Here is a 16,425-nt window from a genome sequence, read left to right on the forward strand (position 1 = left end):
TGTATCCCCAGAGAAACCAGGGGGTCCAACTTGGCATTAACACAGGTGTACACCACACCAAAAACCAGGGGTCCTCCTTCCCAGGGCTCAGTTCCACGGGTCCTCAGTCACTGGTGGGAAAAGCACACTGTGGCAAAGAACCAGACTCACATGTAGAATGCACGAGTGTTGTGGTCGTTCTTTAACTGAGTGGTCTGGTGACAGGGTGACCTCAGGTGGCCTATTATTTATGCTTTCAGAATTTCATTCATGCACACAGTGGATTTTGATCCTATCAACCATCTGTTCTCCTGTCCAGTTCCTCCGACGCCCTCCTACCATGTCCCCCTCCCATGTCTCTTCTTTGATATAACCCACTAAGTCTAGACAGAGCTTCAGTGTGTACATGAATGCTTCAGTGTACAGCCATCCACTGGAGCAGGGACAGCTTACCACACCCCAGAAAAAGCCCCCCACCCCAGCAGCCATCAGCTGTGTGTTATCTCTTTGGCTGTGGGTTGGGCCTCATGATCTCCGCCCACGCTGCAGTGCTGGCTGGCTTGATCTCTGGCAGATCTGGTACAAGGATCCTCAGCTGCCAAGAGTTCTTGCTGCAGTGTCCTCATGGTGTCCAGAAGACACTGCTTACTGCAGTCACCCCTGGCTGGGGCTCTTTTAGCCTGCCCCCTCTTCCTGGATGTTTCCTGGGTCTTCGGGAGATGGTGCGATTAGATGTGTATTTTAGGGCTGGCTCTGCATTTCGGCCAGCCATTGAGTGTCTGGGTTAACTGCCACCCACTGCTCAAAGGCTTCTCTGGGGAGGACCAAGAGCTTCACTAACTGTCTGAAATGGGAGTTGGAGTCGGGATGGGGGAGCTTCAAAACTGTTAAGTGGGGATCCCCTACCTGTCTGCACTGGGATCTGAAGAGGGGTAATGAAGTCTCACCACAGTCTTTTGCATTATTTCTATCAATTAACTCAAGCCCCAGACTGAACCAATGATCACCCCCAAACACACACCTCCAGCTCTTCTCTCTCTCAGTAGTGTCCAGGGCACATAGAACACAATGCATCTCTCTGCCACCTCCCCAACCTTATCTAGAGCCCCTTGAAGCCTCATACAACATCCTGGAGACCCAGAGCTGGTGGGGACATCCGGGGATGTGTGGATGGATGCAGGCCTAGATCAGGAATGGTGATGGGGCAGTGCAGAACGGCAGGGCGAGTTACGAAACAGACCTGACAGATTCCCTGAGTGCAGAGCCAAGGTCTAGGACTTTCCTCTATAGCCTATGTTCACTCACTGCTGCTCATGGGTGATAGAGGGGGTGTGGGAAGCCATCTGGCAGGCTCACTTCAGGAAGCCTAAGCTAGCATCTCTCCAAATCGTGCCTAGATCTTTCAGCTTTTTGCACACTCGGAGGGAACTGGTAGAAAGCCATGGTGTCTCCCACTGATGGACATCTCTTTCTACAAGAGTTGCCGGTCTAGTTGAATTCCCACCTTCCCATTTGGTCTCTCCTTGGGTCTCTTCCATCCCGTGTCGCCTCCAGTTCCTGCTTCATGCTGTTTCCAGTTCCTGCTGTGGCCAGGCCGTCAGCGGTATCCCAGAGCTCTGTCTCTGGAAAGTTTTCTGGTCACTGTTTTGGGCCTAATTCTTCCTCTAGGCCCTGAATATGTGCAGACTAGAATCCTACCCCTGAATTGTCCTTCTTTTAAAATTACAATCTTTAATTTTATCAGAGGCACCTGCCTCCTGCTCCCTTGCTGTTCCCTAGCGGCCACCAGGAGGCAGTAAGCAATAAGGGACATAGTTTCCCAGCTACAACCTACCCTTTCCCACCCCAGTGAGTCTCAGCTCTTCAAAGTCTGTGTCAAATGGTGCCATCCAAGGTGCTTCTGCAGTATATGCCGGGGAGGGTGGGGATAACATAGGATTTGGGATGAGACAGCATGCAGGGGGGAAGTTACAGTCCCATATGGGCTGTGTTGAGGGGATGGTTGAAGCCAACGAAGCAAGGACTCTACAAAGCAGCGGCTTAGCCTATATGGATTTTCCCAGTCAAAGGGATCACCGCTTTTTCTGACAGGCCATGCCGTTCAACCGTAATCTTGCTTCCACGTAGTCCCGTGGGTGTCGTGGACCTTGGTGACGAATCGCCCCCTGTTTATGAGGATCTGCCTCCTGAAGTTCACGTCCATAAATCTCTAAGGAGAGAAATTTGTAGAAGAGAATCACAAGTCTTCCTCCGTGGTCTTTGTTTCTCTGGAGGTGGTGGTGGAGGGGGAAATCACACTGAATTAAATGCTTTCAAATAAGTAAAATCTCTCCCAAGAGGTTAGCTATCTTGGTGACAGAAGCCATAAAAATGCACAGAGTATTCACATTTTATTATCTAGATTTATAAGGTACCAAAGACTCTGCAAATTCCTCTATCTCGATGTCAAAAGCAGTTATTTATTTTGGCTCTTTTTCTCATTAGCGAGTTATGCATATTATTCTACCTTTCGAAATCTATCAAGGGCCTCATTACAACTTCCCCATTCATTTCTCTGCAGGGCAAACGTGAACACGCTCCTTTAGGAATTAACTGGCAATCTTTGAGTTTTAGATATTTTTAAGTCACGCTCATTGGTATTTCACGTGCCGATCTGAAAATTACTGTGCGCCGATCTCTCATTAGGTGTTTGGTTGTTTATTTTACAGTGCTCTCTTTGAATTGTTTTGCATTTTTCTTATTTGTGACTCGCGACTCCCGGAAGCACTAAGCTACAGCGGCCAAATCGCTTCTTTCCTTACCTTTGCTCCAAAGAGAAATCTCCAAGAAGTAACTCAGGACTAAAGTTCCTGGATTATGACAGTCGGCATGCTTCACCTGGGAGCTTCTGTGGAGACTGTTTTCCCTAAAGCCTTCGGGCTCTGGCGGCACGGAGAGATATTTGCAGTTCTCCCTCAGAGCCGGCTGACGAGAACGCTTTGCCTTCTGTACCTTTGCAAACATAAAATCACACTGTGGAAAAGGAAATGTGAGTGGTGCAAGCCCGGAGTGCTAGGGGACTGCGTTCGTGTCTCGTCCAATGGGCGATGAAGCAACCCGGGAGCTCGCCTTGCTGTCATGCAAAGTGGGTCAACTCTTGAGGGTTCCTTAGTAATACCTGTGTTCTGAGGACTCATAAAGAATAAAACTACCTGCTGTGAAAGTGATTTTGTAGGGGGAATGCAGCAGAGGCAGCTGCAGCATCTCCATCAGGATCTTTGCCCGGAGCTCCTGTGAGCTTGACCGTAGCCCTCAGAGAACAAGATGGCCCTGCCCATGGAGCTGTAACACAGCTTCCACTGCCCCCATAAGGGGTGTGCAGGCCAGGCTTCCAGAGGGGATGCGAGGCTGCAGGCAGCTGGAGAGCTCCTCTATGCCCTCAGCCACGGGGCATTCTGTATTTTGTTGACAGACCAGGCAGGACAGAATGACCTTCTTAGCAAGAATGGAAATTTACTGTGGGTTTCATTCTTTAGCATTAGAAGATCTGTGTTGATGGTATAATTACAAAATAGCTTCCTTCGTTTTGAAATTCGACTCTCCGATTCCCCTGTGGTTTGGAGGGATAATATGTAAAGATGTTTGCCGTCCATTCCTTGACTTTTAAAGTGTAGCATAAGCCACGTAAAATATGAGAAAAGTACAAATAGTTCAGAGGAGGAGAAATATCCTATGAAACTAGGCCATGAAAACACAAATTTAAATTACTAACAGTTAAGGAACCAATGGTATATATTTACCTTTCTGTGTGTGTGTGTGCGCGCGCGCGTACGTGGTTTTCGTCTCTGGCTTTAGGTGGAGAAATGTCAGGAAGTGGAAAACTTGTAACAATAGTGCTGTAAATGTCTGCCATAAGAAGGGGCAGATAATTAAATTTTCATGCCTTTAAATATTGGAGAATTGCTCTCCTTTGTGTTTGAGGTTTAATAAGATTCCAACCAACTGGCTTCAGTTCAACCAACAAATATTTATTGAGAACTCACTGTCTGGACAGCTCAGGAACATGAAGAGGAGGAAGACGCTGTTCTCATCCTCCGAGTTCATTGTCTATTAGGGCAACGGATGAGTGGTAAATACGTAAGACAATCGGATAAACTCTAAAATCAGGTTACATATACATTGCCATGGTGTACATGCCCCATAAGACAAAAAAAATCAAAACCCCCAAACCCCAATAAATCCCAATTTAGGAATCAAAGATAGAGGCTATATTCCAGTCGTGCATTAGCGGATGTGCCGTTGTCAGTTTGGGGGTGGGGCGAGAGTGAGTGAGGAGATAGCTTCATCATGGGGAGAGGAGGGAAACGCCAGGAAGAATACAGTAGGCAGTAAGGACCAAGACACAGTGGACGGAGCAATCAAAGAGGGGTGTGAAGAAATAAAAATGCAGGGTATCCAAAATGCAAACTCATCCAGAGCATGGGGAGCAATGCCGACAGAAAGGAGATGTGACCAAGGTGGGGTGCAGTTTCTGAAGATTTGGAGTATTAGGGGAAGAATTTGGGCTAGTTCTCTAGGTGGTGGGGGAGGTGGAGGGATGGATCAGCAGTTAAGAGGACTTGCTGCTCTTTGTAGAGGACCTGAGTTTGGTTTCTAGCACCCACACTGGGCAGTTTGCAAGTCACCTGTGATGCCAGCTCCCAGGGATCTGATGCCCTCCACAGGCACATGCGGGCACGTGTGCATACGCATACAAACACTCATAAATAAACGAATAATCTCCTTGGAAACAGTAGGGAGGTAGATGGGAGTAGTCGCTGGAAATGTCAGGAAGCAGAGCTTGGAAGCCAGGAGCTCCAGGGAGTGCCGTCACAGGAAGCTGTGTCTGAGGATTCTAGGTTGGCAGCAGCGAAGACATGAGGGAAAATTTGATGAGGGACAGAGGAGAATGAAGATAGTGGGTCTGGTTGGCACATTTTGTGTAAGAGACAGAGAGCTCTGGGAGTGCAGGGTGTGTGTGTGTGTGTGTGTGTGTGTGTGTGTGTGTGGTTGTTCAGGAGAAAGTTGGGGATTTTAACACTACCCAGTGTGGCTTGCTATTTAGCAGGGCTCTGTCATATGTCTCCATGGCGGCCTCTCCACTTCTCTAAGAGTGATTCATCCATGCCTTTTGTTTTTATTGCATCTAATCCCGGAGGGAGGTAATGGGCTCACGTGAATCACACACGGATCTAAGTTTCTGAAACCGGTATAATAACTTGTAGATATTAGACTATGACTCATTTCCTTCTGTTATCTCATTAGCTCCTTGCATAGACTTTGCCCGAGTTACGTCTGTCTTTGTTAGACTTTATATGACTTTTAAACTTGAACTGTGACCTCTACTGTTGTTATATGTTGGGAGAAGCAGCACACACATACTTGCACACACACATGCATGTGCACTCTCACACACACGCAATCGTACACATACATTTGTGCATGCACTTGTACACACACCTACACATCCACACTTGCACACACTTGCACACACACATGCGCGGATTGCACTCAAAACTGAGGAACTGATTGCAGATGTTTTCTCTACCGCTTTATTATGCTCAGCTGTATCTGTGTTCCCTAGATTCTTCTTTCCACTGTTAAATGGACTTTGATGCATTCTAAAACCTCCAGTATCTAAGCAGGGGTTACTCACACCAAAAAAGGAATTTTATTAAAAATCAACTCTAGAGGTGGCTAAGTGGTTAGACAGTCTTCCTGCTCTTCCAGAAGATCGGAGTTTGCCTCCCAGCACCCGAGTCAGGCAGGTCACAACCACCCATTACTTATTTTGAAGTTCACACACCTAAAGAGTAAGATGGAGTCAGTCTCCAAACTTTGGGTGGAATGGCAAACATTCAGTCTAGCGTGAGAGCTCTGACAGTGACCACATGCACAGAGCGCCCGGTGTGTAAGATGTGATGTCATGTGCCTTCACTGTGGCTGCAGCCTCCTGGAAGCTTGCATGCATGTCTAGGTCCACACGTGGAACTGCACCTGCTCATCAGGTCAGATGGGAATGCTGGAGGCAGGGGCATGTCCTTATCTTCTGCTCCATTCACAAATGAGGTCAAATCCCCATTCCACAGAGTCCTCTAGTTCCCACAGAACACAGTTCCTGCACGAGTGGAAGGCGTGAGAACGCCATCAGCCGCTCCTTGGGTGTCTGACAGTTACTGTGCCAAGTTCCACAGAAGGATGTTTAATTCACACCTAGGGATGCTGAGAGAAAGCGGTGTCATTCTCTCCCTTATGCGGAAGAAAAACAGCCGCTGTCAGCTGAGGGCCTTTCTGGCCAGTGTGGTTTGTGAGGTGCGTTTTAATGTCCCCCTAACGCTTGCCACTGACTCATCCCTGAGAAGCTCTTTGCACTTGAGATGGGCTTTGCCCATGGGGGTAGGAGGCCGTCTCTTTCTAAAAAGGAAAATGGCTTTGCAATTTTGTTTTAAAATTAAATTTTCTAATACACTACCTTAGAAGTCATTCCTCCTTAGACTAAACAATACAGAAGAATATGAAAGAGAAAGTTATAATTAGAGAAAAATCTTATCGTGCAGAAATATCACCGTCAAATACCCTTCTAGACTTTTTAGTACCTGGACACAAAACACCAATAAATGAATAAATAAATAAATCAGGGAACATAGTTATTTGTTTTGTTTGCTTTCTTGTTTGTTTGGTTTTGTGGGGTTTGCCGCTGCCTGAGACAGGGTCTCTGTAGCTTGGAGAATGCTGGAACCCACTGTGTACACCAGGTTGGACTTAAGCTCATGGCTGGCTTCCTGCCTCGGCTTCCCAAGTGCTGAGATTACAGGCATAAACCAGTCCGGGCTCATAACTGGCTTTTGTAACACCCTATTTTATTCTGAATTCTAGATGAGATCTCCCTTTGTCAATGAAGATAGAACTACCGCCTCATTTTTATCAACTATATAGCTTTTTATAGGGTTGGATTTATTGTTTGAAATAGTTGCACAACTATTTATTTAAAAACTTCTCTGTTGCATTTGGAGTATAAATGGAGTAACTATAAAAGAACATTTAAACTGTCTCAAATATAAAGACTGAACATAAGATATTGCCATTCTCTTGCTTTTAAAGATACTGTGTGGGTGTGTGTCTGTGGTGTGTGCATGTGGGCACAAGTGTATGGTGTATTCGTATGCACACAAGTGTTGTGTCTTCACTTGCGTGGAGGTCAGGGGTCAACATCAGGATGTCTTCCTCAATCACCTTCCACCTTATTTTGGGGTTTACCATTTTGGCTAGACTGGCGAGGCAACGAGTCCCTGAGATCTGCCTATCTCTACCCCCACCCCCCAACACCGGGGCTACAGACACAGAACCGTCCCAGGCTTCTAGTTTAAGTGCTGAGGATCAAAGTCAGGGCCTCATGCTTGCCCAGAGGACACTGCCCACTGAGCCGTCTTCCCAGTGCAGGTCCAGATGCTGTCATTTTTATACCGCTCTTTCTTCTTGGTTCTACTTTTCCTCCTTTATGACCCTTTGCCAGGTCTCTTCCTTCTCTCTTAAAATTTGGGAGTCTTTCATTTATTTTACATACTCACAGCTGCTTGTAATTTTAAGTCCAACTCCAGGGGCTCTAACACTCCCTGGCCTCTGTGAACACTACACTCACACATGCATATATACACAGACACACATACACACACACACACACACACACACACACACACACATATGTAAGTAGTCAAAGGCTTAAGGACCACTAACCCAAACCACTCTCTCCCTGACATTCCAGTATTTTAGTTGTATCTTGTCGTTTTTTAAATTTAGACTTACAGCTACGGTTTTACCCCACAATGCTTGTCTATGTTCATTTAGGCATTGGCCCATTCATTTCTACATTTCAAAACTTGCATGGGAATCGCCTTCCTCCTCTCTGAAGTGTGTTCTTTAGAATCTGCTCAAGTGGCAGCCTGCTGATGGCTCACTCCTCTGTGCTTCTCTGGAGATATGTTATTGTTGTCCTTCTTGGTTTTGGGGGGAGGGATCCTTTTAACAAAGTATAATCTGCCCTCCTTAAGTTCCCCAAGTTTAAATGGAGAAGAAAAGCAGAGTAATTACAGAATTGTGTAATCATCCGTGCAGTCGAATTCTAGAGCATCTCCATCCTCTGGAAAGAGACCATGCACCTATTTGTAGTAAATCTCCACCCCTGCCTCCGGTTCCCACGCACCCTATAATCTGGTTCCTTGTCCCCTCGCCTTGACATTTCCTATGCACTGTACCCAGAGTTTTATTTGGGTGCTGAGGATCTGAACTCCGGCCCTCATGCTTGCACCGTAAGCACTTTACCAACTGAGTCATCCCTTTGGGCCTGACTGAGTGAACCTTCAAGATGAGCGGCTGCATTTGAGTAGGAGGGACAGGTGGACAGCAGTAGATCACCATGGCAACCAGGAAACACAAACCAAACAGAACAGACCAGAGAGATTTGAGTAGCACATAGTCCAATGGGGGAAAAAGGGTAGTTCTATTTGATGTAATGGATTGTTGTAGTCTGGTTGACGCTTGTGCCCAGTTCTTGAGCTGGGGAGGATAGACAGCAAGCATGCTTGTGTCCAGCCCAAGCTGCTGGTGTAAGCAAGTGACAGTCAAGGCCCTTTGGGTCACCAAAGACACTTAAGAAATCTCATATCTGGAGATGAACCACTATTGCTGTGATCTTCTTGACATCACATTAGAAACCAGAGAAATTTAAGTGTCCTGTTCTCTAGGTTGATGGTGAAGTTTCTTGTCTTTCCTTCTTTCTCCTTTCTTTTCTTTTTCTTATAGCTGGCTTTGTCCTAAGAGATCCCATCTGCAGTGTTAGGCTGGGTGATTATCTCCGAGGCTGCGCTTGCCTTTCTTATTCTGAGCAGCCATTCTTTCCTTCAGGTATCAGAGTAACACAGCTTCTGCTGTCCTGGAAACCATCACCAACATTCAACCCAAGGAGAGCGGTGGCGGCGTGGGTGAGACGCGAGAGGCCATTGTATACAGGCTCTCAGAGGACATGCTGAGCAAGCTGCCCCCCGACTATGTGCCTCACGAGGTAAGGCATGCCCTTTCTGCAGGGCAAGATCTGGAAGGTGGGGCAGGGCATTTCTCCCACCCTGTACATCGCATCCCATTCATGTGGAGGTCAGAGGACACCTCTCAGGAGTTGGCTCTCTCCTCCCATCAGAGTCCTAGGGATCAAACTCAGGTGGTTGGCTTTGGCGGCAAGCATCTTTAAACCCTTCTTTTATGTTATAGGAGCATGCTATTGGAAATATAGCAGTCAAGCAAAATCTGTAAATTGAGACCTAATTATGCCATTAGCGTCCACAGTACAAATGGAGTTCCATTACTGTAGACAGCAGCTCCCAGAAAGCACTGGGAGAATCATGCAAGAGCCCACAACAAGCCTTTGATTTTATTAATAAACAGTTTATGCTGGAATCATAATCATGCAGGAAATACAGTCAGTGTTAAGATTATGCTCTTTTCTAAGGTGCTCCCCTTCTGTTACAATTATTATATTTTTAATTATGAAGAAATTGTTCATGCTATGTTGCCTGGGCCAGCCTAGACTTCTTGGGCTCAAGTGGTCCTCCTGCCTTTGCCTCTCGAGTAGCTGGGATGACAGGTGCAGTTTATACGCAACAAGGTTCTCTATTAAAGCCTGCGTTGGAAGCTGGAGAGGTGGCTCAGCAGTTAGCAGGACTTGCTGTCCTCTCAGAGGGTCTGGGTTCAGTTCTCAGCACCCATGTCAGGTAGCTCACAGCGTGCCGTAACTCCAGCTTCAGGGGATCTCGTTCCCTCTTCTGGCCTCTACAGGCCCTTGCATGTACATGGTACACATGCATCCATGTAGAGAACAGCGTGTTTGTCATGCCCCTCTTGTGGTCTTTTTGTGATTTCTTGTTCCCCAAGGAGTGATTTGCTGCAGGGAAGTCATAAAGAAAGGATGCTGTGTGTGCGTCCAGTTCCCTAGGCCGAGGAGTTCAGGACAGAGCAGACCCTGTAGACATGTTGCTCAGCTGGTAGAGTGCTCACCTAGCTGGGCAAGGCCCTGGGTTTGATTCCCGGCACTACATGACTGGGTGTGGTGGGGCACACCTGTAATCCCAGCACTCTGGAGGTAAAGGCGGGGGCATCAGAAGTTCCGCACCATCCTTAGCTCTATGGCAAGTTTGATGCCAGCCCGAGATCCAAATTTCTGAATAAATTGAATTGAAACGAAGATTTTTTAGATACTAAAATTTAGAGGTGGGAGAGACGGCTCTTCAGTTATGAACACTTGCAACTCTTACAGAGGGCCTGGGCTCCACTCCCTGGACCCATGAAGAGCAACTCAAAACCGTTTGTAACTTTAGCCCCAGGTTATCTGCTGACTGAGAAGGCACCCACCCACATAACATACACACACACTCACACACATACATACACACACACATGTGCCCACGCCTGCACACACATAACACATGTGCACATACTCACGCCCATACACGCATACACACATACACACACATGCACACACATGCAATGCGCCCACCCCCTCATGCACACAAACACACACACATACACACACGTGTGCACACACACACATGCACCCACCCACCCACGCACATGCACACGCATCCACCCACCCACCCATACACATGCACACATACACAGACACACACATACACATATCCCCCCACATGCACACACACACACGCACACACGCACACGCATAACACACACTTTTTAAAAAATTGTAAATGGTGGCATTAGAGACACCTGATGTTATTGTGTGGGGCTGGGCCGTGGTCCTCCGCTGGCTGGCTGGACTGTGATTTGGGTGTGATTTGCTCTGCCCTGCTCATGTAGCTGTTTTCTGCTTTCATCCTTAACTCACTGGGAATGACACAGCTGCTGTACAGCGGAGATGCTGGCGGCTGGAACAACCTGCATAACATCTCACGGCTCAGGAAGGGCTGTGGGCATCTCTGGCAAGAGGGTCCCTCAGCTGCCAGCCTCTGGCGGTTCTTTGGACTTATCCTTCAGTCAAATCTTCTCCATCACCCTTCCATTCCCAGAACCTGTTGGACTGTGGCCATCAGAAAGTTCAAGTCCTCTCACGAGTTCCTGCTGGTATCCGTAGTCAATCTCTTCTTGACATGTATGGCTGAACCGAAATGTGAATGTATATTGGCTTATTAATTAGTTAATTAATGATTATATTTTATTGTCCCCACAATGAGAGGCTTTGGTATTGATCTCTTTGACGTGGTCACTAAACGATATGCCAACAGGAACAAGTGACAGGCCGCTCAGTGGCTCTCCCACGAAGCCAAATATTTTCACTGATTAGATTAGGGGAGGCCATTTTTAGCCTCCACAGCCGAGGCGGCCACGATCTGCAGTTAATTGTCTTCAGTGACTGTTCTGTAAAGATTTGGGCTGTATTAACTTTTTGTGACATTTCTAATAACAACTCTGTAAGGGTAATGGAAACAAAAAGTCCTGCTGTACTCTTGTGAAGGTTAGATTGCCAGAGAATATTTAGCTGACACTTAATACTTAATCATTTGGAAGAGGAAATAGGCACAATTTTATTTTAGCTTTTTAAAGAACAGTTCCAATTATCAACTAAGTACAATCAGTAGGATATAAAAATCATTTAAGTTGAACAGAAGTTTTTGAAGCTCAGAAAATGGGGGATTTAACAGCCAGCCTGGTTCTGCAAGAGGTGGTTTCTAGTTCATTGGGTCTAGTGGAGAAACATCCAGAGACAGAGAGAGAATGGGGGACGGGACAAGCTATTTGGAAGGGAAATGATGAATGGTTCTTCTCAAAAAAAATTTACTTTCTCTCCTACTCTGTTTTAGGTGAAAGCTCGTTTGATAAAGATGGGACACCTTAATTCAATGAACATATTTCTTAGACAAGAAATTGACAGAATGCAGAGAGTCATCTCGATCCTCCGGAGTAGCCTGAGCGACCTGAAGTTGGCGATTGAAGGGACGATCATCATGAGTGAGGTGGGCATCTCCCTCTTTCTGCTACTTGCTTTTTTTTTTGCATGTGTGTATCTATGTATGCACATGTTCATTTGTGTGTGATTATACTTTGTGTGTGTGTATGTCTGTGTGTGTGTGTGTGTGTGTGTGTGAGAGAGAGAGAGAGAGAGAGAGAGAGAGAGAGAGAGAGAGAGAGAGAGAGAGAGAGAGATGTTAAGGGCAGAGGGCAACCTTAAATGTTCCTCAGTCTCCATTCATTCATTCATTCATTCATTCATTCATTTGTTTATTTATTTATCAAGACAGGATTTCTCTGTGTAGCCCTGGCTGTCCTAGAACTAGCCCTGTAGACCAGGTTGGCCCCAAACTCAGAGAGACAGATACCTTTATTTGTGAGGCAGAGTCTCTCAGGGGACCTGTGTCTCACGCAGTAGGCTAGGGTAGCTGGCCAGTGACCCCTAGCATCCCTCTTGTCTCTGTCTCCCCAGTACTGGGATTGTAATGTGCACCCCCACACCCAGCTATCTTTATGTGCCTTCTAAGACTCTCAGGACCTGGTGTTCACCAGGTAATCAGTGTACCAACTGGGCTACTTCCCAGCTCCCCAGCAATGTTTCCCATTCATGTATTTCTAGAACCACTATTTTTAAATATTTTTCATTTTTATATGTATGAGTGTGTCTCCTGCGTGTATGTATTTGTGCTATGTATGTGCAGTACTCACTGAGACTAGAAGAGAGCACCAGATCCCTTGGAACTGGAGTTACAGACAGTTGCGAGCCACCATGTGGGTGCTGGGAACTGAACCCAGGTCCTCCACAACCAGGAGTGAGTGCTTTTAGCTGCTGAGCCGTCTCTCCAGCCCACAAAACCGCTATTTTTTTAAAAAGATCTTATTGTCCATTTTAATCATGTATATATGTGTGTGTGTGTGTGTGTGTGTGTGTGTGTGTGTAGTATGTGCTCACAAGTGCAGGTACCTGTGGAGGCCAGAAGGGGGCACATGATTCCCCTGAATCTGGAATTACAGGTAGTCAGTCATGAGCCACTTGGCATGGATGTCGGGAACCAAACCTAGGTTCTCGGCAAGAGCAATATGTGATCTTAGTCTCTGAGCCACCCTCCAGCTCCCTGGGTCACACGTCTTACCCGTCTTACCCTCGTCTTCTTCAGAATTTGAGAGATGCCCTGGACAACATGTATGATGCTCGCATCCCTCAGCTCTGGAAGAGAGTGTCCTGGGATTCCTCCACCCTAGGCTTCTGGTTTACTGAGCTTCTGGAGAGGAACGCTCAGTTTTCAACGTGGATATTTGAAGGCAGGCCTAACGTGTTCTGGATGACTGGTTTCTTTAACCCCCAAGGTAGGTGCTCTGGGGGAGTGGGCTGACTTAGAAGTTCATGTGCAGCTGGTTGGTGACATTGCTTGCTGAACATATGTTCCATAAAGCCGTGTGGTCCTGCCGCTGGCGCATGCTGGGAACAACCTTTCAGAAGTTTGAGGACACTCAGAATCCCTTGACGTCCTTCTTGCCACACTGATCCCACCGTGCAGTGGCCAAGCCCTCCCTGTTTTCCTGTTTACCCACATGAGTAAGCTGTGGCCCATGGTGAAAGGGAGAAATACACTCCTCCAAACATTCATTTTTTTAACTGTTGATGGGAAGATCACGACAAGGCTAAGGAGATGGACCCTCTGGGGATGTGCTTGCGGTATTGGGCATGAGAACCTGAGTTTGAGTCTCAGCACTTACATCAGCAAATCCAGGCCTGCTGGTGTTGGGAGGCTTCATGATGGAGGACACTGGGGGCCTGCTGGCCAGCCTGGCTAGTTGAATGGATAAGCTCCGGGTTCAGTGAGAGACTTCACCTGACAAAATAAAGTGGAGCCATGACCCCACTGTGATGAGCACTGGTTGCTCTTGCAAAGGACTAAGGTTTGGCTCTTGGGACCCACACCATGGTTCCCCATCACCTGTAACTCCAGGTCCAGGGGATCCAACCACCCTCTCCTGACCTCTGTATTCCACAGACACACATGTGGTATACATATGCTCGGCAAAACACGCATCTATATAACACATAAACAAGGGCATCCTCAAAAAATTAAAAATAAGGTGGAGATAGAGGAAGATAGTGACCTTGACCTCTGACCTCCATCCATCTGTGCACACACTGTAATGTGTGCCCGTATACACAAGTAATAAGTAATAAATAAAATAAAGCCAAAGTATGAAGACACCAGAGATATGCCAAAAATTGCTGATTTGGGTTAGAAAACTGGACTTGAAAAATCGAGTGAGCGCTGGGTGGCGGCAGGGGTGTCTTCCTCCCCTCTCCCTGAAGGCGCTCTGCTGTTCCACACCATCCATCTTTCCATCTTGGAAACGTTCTCCAGGAAAGTTGCTGGCTTGATGCCATGGAGCTTTTAAGGTCTCGAGAGCTTGGCACCCCAATAGTTTCGTCTGTGAGTTAAGAAGCATTCATTCTTACTGATTTGGGGGAGCCACTGTTACTCACAGCAATATGGGTAAAATCTCATCAAAGATAATGTTGAGTGAAGGCAGCCCGATGAAAATTGCGACACCTTACAGGGACCCATCTGCATGAAGTCCAGGCATGGGCAGAGTGGATGCAGGATGCTGAAAGACTGACTCACGGTCTCCCTTTCCAGAAAGGCACAGTGGAACTTCTTGGTGTCTGGGGTGTACTGTTTCTTCACTGTGTGTGGGTGAGGCAGCTCTTTTCCATGGCGACAGTCTACTGAGCCATACAGTCTAGACACTCAGTTACTTCTTAGAAGTACAGTCTAAACAGTCATCATGCCTCTAAAGTATGTATTCACTTACCCTCTGTGAATACATGGTCATTTGCTGGATGCAGATTCTCCTTTAGATTAGTTAATTGCTTATTATGTGTGTGATGGGGAAATATGTGCCACTGTGGGTGGGGGCAGTCGGAGGACATCTTTCTCTCCAGTCTTTATGTAAGTTGTGAGGATTGAACTCCGGTCATAGGGCTTGCTTAGCAAGTGCTTTTACCCACTGAGCAATCTTGCCAGCTCTGCCTTAACACTTTCCAAATTAATATTCGAACCATGGCAATTTCTGCCTTCACAACGGTTTACACATGGTAATAGATTCAACTAATGCACTCTTCTGGCCTCCATAGGTACTGCACTCGTTTGCACAGATACAAATACACATAATTAAAACTAAGAAAATAAATATTTAAAGATTAATCTTATTTTACATATGTATGTGTGGGTGGGCCCAAGTGCATGTATATGCACCATCTGTGTGCAGATGCCCGCCGAGGGCAGAAGAGAGCCTTGGATCACCAAAGCTGCAGTTGCGGGCAGTTGGCAGCCACTCAGTGTAGTGCTGGTCACCAAACCTGGATCTTCTACAACAGCAGCCAGTGCTTTTAACCACTGAGCAATCTCAGTAGTCCCTAAATTCTTTTTTGAAAAGTTTGAATGTAGATGGTCATTTCAGTGTGCCACCCACCTATAAGACATGCTCTACTTCTGCATCCATGGGAGACTTTTGATGTTTTCTCTCCTGGCTGCCTCTTGGAGAGCCCACACTGAATTCAAGCTGGCACCCTACCCTTTACAGACACACACCCTTATCCTTATCTATGATTGCTTTCTGCTTGTTGCTTAGAAGCCTGGGGGTCACCTCTTCCTGCACAGAAATCACATCCTTGTTTCCCTTTCCTCCTCTTGACACAAGGGACAAATTACTTTCTCGTGCCACATCAGTTGGCCACATCTGAAAAACAGAGAGTGTGGCGGCCCCTCCCCTCCTGATTGTGTCCACAGGCAGTGTCCAAACAGATAAGGAATCTCTGACATTAACAACTCCTCTCCTGAGTCTTGTGTCTTCTTCCCAGGTCACTGTGATAAAAATCATCTTATTCTTTCAGTTCAAAACATTTAAGTAAATGGCTTTAAAAATAACACCCCGCACATTTAGGCAAAGCATAGTGCTGTCTACAGAGAAGCTAAAGTTTCATCACAAACCCAGGGAGTCTGGGGTGGCGAGAGAAGCTCAGAAGGTAAAGGCGCTTGCCGCCAAGGCTGGCGACCTGAATTAAAAGCCCAGGATTCACACACTGTGGACAGAGAACTAACTGCATGCAGTAAGTTGTCCTTGGACCTCCACACGTGCGCTCCCACAATAAATATACATGTAATGAATTAAAATGAAATTTCTTCACATGTGAACATTTTTGTCACCTTATTATACCCCTAGCATTGTAGACTGTGTGTGGTGTATTTCCCATCAGGCCGGTTCTCCTCAGACTTAGGTGACTTTGAAGTCCTTGCTACCTTATGGACAGGTGACATCTTCCATTTGCTGTCCCCACCCTGTTAACCCCCCAGCCACACCCACTTGTCTTGTGGCTGGCTCCCTTGTCTCCTGGCTGGC

At 46.7% G+C, this 16,425-nt stretch overlaps 1 protein-coding gene across 2 annotated transcripts in view; it reads left to right on the forward strand.

Moving 5' to 3' along the window:
* The window catches only part of Dnah8 (dynein axonemal heavy chain 8), a 224,162-nt gene that overhangs the window by 193,131 nt on the left and 14,606 nt on the right, over positions 1-16,425 (forward strand). For both annotated transcript variants that reach the window (XM_075978795.1, XM_075978796.1), the window contains 3 exons: positions 8,899-9,055; positions 11,859-12,011; positions 13,164-13,353. In XM_075978795.1, coding sequence (XP_075834910.1) covers positions 8,899-9,055; positions 11,859-12,011; positions 13,164-13,353 — 500 coding nt within the window. The remainder of the gene's footprint in view (positions 1-8,898; positions 9,056-11,858; positions 12,012-13,163; positions 13,354-16,425) is intronic.

The sequence above is a fragment of the Microtus pennsylvanicus genome, chromosome 7, assembly GCF_037038515.1.
Source record: "Microtus pennsylvanicus isolate mMicPen1 chromosome 7, mMicPen1.hap1, whole genome shotgun sequence".
Taxonomy (NCBI): Eukaryota; Metazoa; Chordata; class Mammalia; order Rodentia; family Cricetidae; genus Microtus; species Microtus pennsylvanicus.